The 4,418-nt window shown below is 34.4% G+C and overlaps 1 protein-coding gene across 1 annotated transcript; it reads right to left on the bottom strand.

Annotated features, from left to right (window-relative positions):
• Window positions 1-674: 674 nt before the first annotated feature.
• LOC137819616 (basic helix loop helix DNA-binding superfamily protein) lies at window positions 675-3,050 on the bottom strand. The gene has a single exon (XM_068623516.2). The coding sequence runs from the start codon at window positions 2,570-2,572 to the stop codon at window positions 896-898; it is 1,677 nt and encodes a 558-aa protein (XP_068479617.1). The 5' UTR covers window positions 2,573-3,050; the 3' UTR covers window positions 675-895.
• Between the last annotated feature and the right edge of the window lie 1,368 nt (window positions 3,051-4,418).

Genomic DNA, 4,418 nt, shown 5'->3' with positions numbered 1-4,418 from the left:
TTATTTAAAGTAATGCAATTATGTCAACTTATATTAGATAAAATTAATTAATTTAAATTCTGATACTTTGTGCTATAATGTAATTTGTTATTTTACCCTATGATCTTTAATCGTAAGATTTATAATGATTTTGATAATTTGAATTTGAAATTGAAATTTTTTTCAATTTCAATTTATATTTTAAAAATATTTTTTTACATAAAATTGTTTTACAAAATTATGGTGACTGACAAATATCAAATAATGGATGATTACTTTATAAGTGGGGAAATAATTTAATTGCATGCAGGTGGTAGATATTTAAACATTTTTTAACATTTCATTTAAAAAAATTGACATTTAATTATTTTCGAAATACATCAATATCAAAAATTTTATTACATTATATCAACCGGTGGTAAAATATTTAAACATTTTTAAACACTTCATAAAATTTCATTTTTAACAAAATTACACTTTTTTTAATTATCAAAATTTTTATTATATTATACCAATCAAATCATTTTTTTTTTCTTTTCCACTCCTTCACTTACCATTCCCTAATTCAAACAAAAGCTACTCAATAAAATTTACATCTCTTTAAGAACTAAAAGTACAACAAATAATAAAATTTAAAGATAACTATTGAAATTTATTTTATGTTGGAAAACTAAAGTAGCATCATCCACTTCAGATTTTCAAAGACTAATTTGAATTTTCATCCTGTAGAACTTACATCATACTATTTCACAATGATGAATTCATAGTGGTTTCTCTTCCACTGTTTCACTGTGCACAAATTGCATTATAATCTCAATCCTTCTTCCCTAAAAATACACATCTCCTACGGCTTCTAAATGGTTGGAAGAATTGCACTCATGATAAAAGAAGGTTAAAAACAATCACTCTACTATTACTATAGAATCGACTCCTGTTCAGGGACATGGCCTTCTAGCCTGAGCTGGTCATCAAGTTCAGCTAGCAACAGGTGAAATTGACTATAAGAAGGGTGATACGTATCAGAAGCTGCAAATACATGAACCCTCTTATTGATTTCAACCCAGCTAGCTCCAGGACATCTCTTCTCTACACCCAGATCCTTCATGGCTGTCCGAATCTTTGCAACCTCACTCCACCTATTTACCTCAGCATGCATGCTCACTAGGAGACTGTAATGTCCACTGTTACTTGGCTCCAAAACCATCAGATTTTGAACTGCAATATGAGCTATTTCCAAGTTTTTGTGAAGCTTACAACCATTCAACAAGGCACCCCAAATAAAAGAATTAGGTTCAACTGCCATGTTTCTGACCATCTCTAAAGCATCCTCAAGCAAACCAGCCTTGCTCAATAGGTCGACCATGCATCCGTAGTGTTCAACTTGAGGAGTGATACAGTAGTCCTTGATCATGCTCATAAACCTGCAATGACCCTCTTCTACAAATCCTGTATGTGTGCAAGCACTTAGGATACTAATGAATGTAACTGCATTTGGTCGGATTCTCTTGCTTTCCATTGCACCAAACATTCTTAATGCTTCTTTCGCATAGCCGTGTGTTGCAAGCCCATCAATGATAGAATTCCAACAATACAGGTTTTTGTTCTGCAATTTATAGAACACCAAAAGGGCCCTATCTATGCTACCACATTTTGCATACATATCAATCAGTGAAGACCCAATGTACACATCTAGATCAAATTCATGCAGCATTAGATAAAGGTGCACCTCCTTTCCTAAGTCAAGGGCTCCCAGATGAGCACAGGCTGAGATGACAGTGCTCATGGTCACTTCATCAGGAATCATTCCTTTGTCGATCATATCATGAAAAAGTCTTACCACGTCCATATATCTTTTGTTCCGAGAAAAGCAACTCATCATGGTTGTCCACGAAATAATATCCCTTGCAAGCATTTGGTTAAACAAAAATTCAGCAGACTCAGCATTGCCTAATTTTGCATGCCCATCAATCATGGCATTCCACGTAGCTATATTCTTTTCAGGCATCTCATCAAACAGATTACCTGCAGAAGCCATATCCCCATCCCGAACAAGGGCTGAAATCATCGTTGTCCATGCAAAAACATCTCTTTCAGGCATATCATCAAACACCCTTCTTGAGCCACTCACATCACCCAAAGTTGAGTAAAACTCAATCAAAGTTGTCTGCACAAACATATGAGAATCAAACCCATTTTTCCAAATATGGCCATGAACAGCTTTGCCAAAAGCTGAATCCATCAACAAAGTGCAAGCCTTGATCAAAGAAGAAAAGGAATAACTGTTAGGCATGACATTATTCCTCAGCATGTGAATATAAAACCCCAAAGCACGATCTGGGTAACAGCAATGACCACAACCTCTAATCAATGCATTATATACGAAAGCATTAGGATTTTCCATGTGGGCAAAAGTTGAACTTGCCAAATCAACGTAAGAAAGGGCTGAACAAGAACTTATAAATTGATTCATGAGAAAGCAATCTTGGGTTGTATTAGTCTTGATCATGCAGGCATAGACCGATTCTAGTGATTTTTGGGTCATGCATCTTTTAATGTGGCCCCGAATAGTCTCCTTGAGAGTGAGTGTGTACATTCTAGTGTTGAACAAAATGTTCTATTATATATCCATGGAACCTGTATTCAAATTTATCCTAGTAGAAGACAAATTTATTTGAATTTTAATACACAATAATGCATTTAAGCTGATAGAATTACAAGTGGAGACCAAGAGAGATTAGGAACATTTTTCCATAAGAGGCTTAAAAACACAATTTGCACTGCCAGTAAAGCACCCAAAACACATATTTGAAGAGAAACGGCTAGTATATGAGGAGGATAAACAAATTAGGAAAGGAAGAAAAATGGATGAACAGCAAAGGCAAAAAATTAGTCCAACCTCTTTAAATAACAAATAAATTATGAATCTAGTCTTTGGTAAGTAAATAAGGTTATTAAGACTAGTCAATCCTAGGTTGAGATTTGAGAGACAAGATAGACAATACTACTGCCCTTTCCTCAACTTTGCTATCAATCTAATTCAGCAAGAGAGGCAACCATAGTTCTTTTGTATTTAGAAGCAACCAACTATTTTCATGAGCCCCTGGCCTCAAGCATCAATTTCCAAATTGCTTTCAATGTTTCCATCACTCTAAAAGCACCATAAGTAAAAACCACACTACACATCACTAGTACAAAATGTATAAACAAGTGCGATTTATTTAGTGCGATTTTACGCTCAAACGCTTTCGTAAAAAATGTAGTGACATTTTTGTAATTAAGTTCATTTATAAGTGCGGCTATTTATATAGCCGTCCTGCGGTTGTACAAATAGTCACCCTTGTAAATCCAAACACTTGATTTATGAATGCGGCTTTACAAATAGTCGCCTTCTTAAAACCTTTTTAACCCTAATTCAGAAACGCGCCACTTACGTTTTGATACTTTCCTTTCTCTCGCGCTTCGTTTCTCTTATGTGCTTCCTCTCTTCTTTGCATTGCCTTCGTGTCATCGGTAAGCATTATCTTCCTCTCTTCTTCTTCACCATTGATTTTTGTATGTTTTGCGGTTCTCTTATGTTTTGTCTTATGCCATTGCTAAGGTCATGCTTGGGAAGGTTATTGTTTGCGTTTTCTGTTGTGCCTTCCTCGTCGCTGTTGCCGTCTTGCTCTGTCATATATTTGCGTTTCATTGGAGAATTTTTATTAGCATTTTTTGGACTTTCATTGGAATGAAATACGAAAATGTATAATATGCACTAAGAGATCAAAAGAAATGCTAAAATAATGACCATGTTCTTTGATTAGAAACCAATCAACAACGAAAAAGAAAAGAAAAGAAACCCTACACGCATTTATAAATTGAATTTACGAATGTGGCTATATATAGCCGCTTTCGTATCTCTTCCATTTACAAATGCGTGCTCATCAAATGCAGTTATATAGCCGCCCTTATAAATGTAAAATAGCCGCACTCGTTTTGCTTTTCTGCACCCATGCATGGAAAATGAAAGAAAAAAGACGAGACTTGCTATTCCAACAATTGATCATTAAAGTAAAAATATAAACTGAATTTCACAATCCCCATTTCACAAGATATCTGCAAGTTGCTTTTCAGTTTCAATAAACTGAATTTCACAATCCCATTACTCAATAGATTTAGCCAAGAAAAATATTTGAGTTTTCATTTGATCAATATATGACACATAAATTGAGAAATGAAAATACATATACTTCTTAACTCTTGAAATTCTTCTTTTAACCAACCACTATGCATGAGCTAATAAAGATGTCACTTGAAATTCAATGAATCCTGCTGTATGTAATTGAGAAGTGCATACACAAGAGCTTACTTCGGATCTTTTCCCTTGAGGCTTCATTTGTTACACCAATATGATTCTTGGCTAGTTAACTATTAGAGTTAAATGGTTTAAGTTTATTATT

This window comes from Phaseolus vulgaris, chromosome 10 (genome assembly GCF_051622355.1).
Source record: "Phaseolus vulgaris cultivar YP4 chromosome 10, ASM5162235v1, whole genome shotgun sequence".
NCBI classification, from domain to species: Eukaryota; Viridiplantae; Streptophyta; class Magnoliopsida; order Fabales; family Fabaceae; genus Phaseolus; species Phaseolus vulgaris.
The sequence above is the reverse complement of the archived record's forward strand: the minus strand, read 5'-3'. Positions and strand labels throughout refer to the sequence as shown.

What these genes read in the sequence shown, in the direction of transcription:
- LOC137819616 (XM_068623516.2), bottom strand. Translation starts at nt 2,572, where the DNA reads ATGTACACACTCACTCTCAAGGAGACTATTCGGGGCCACATTAAAAGA.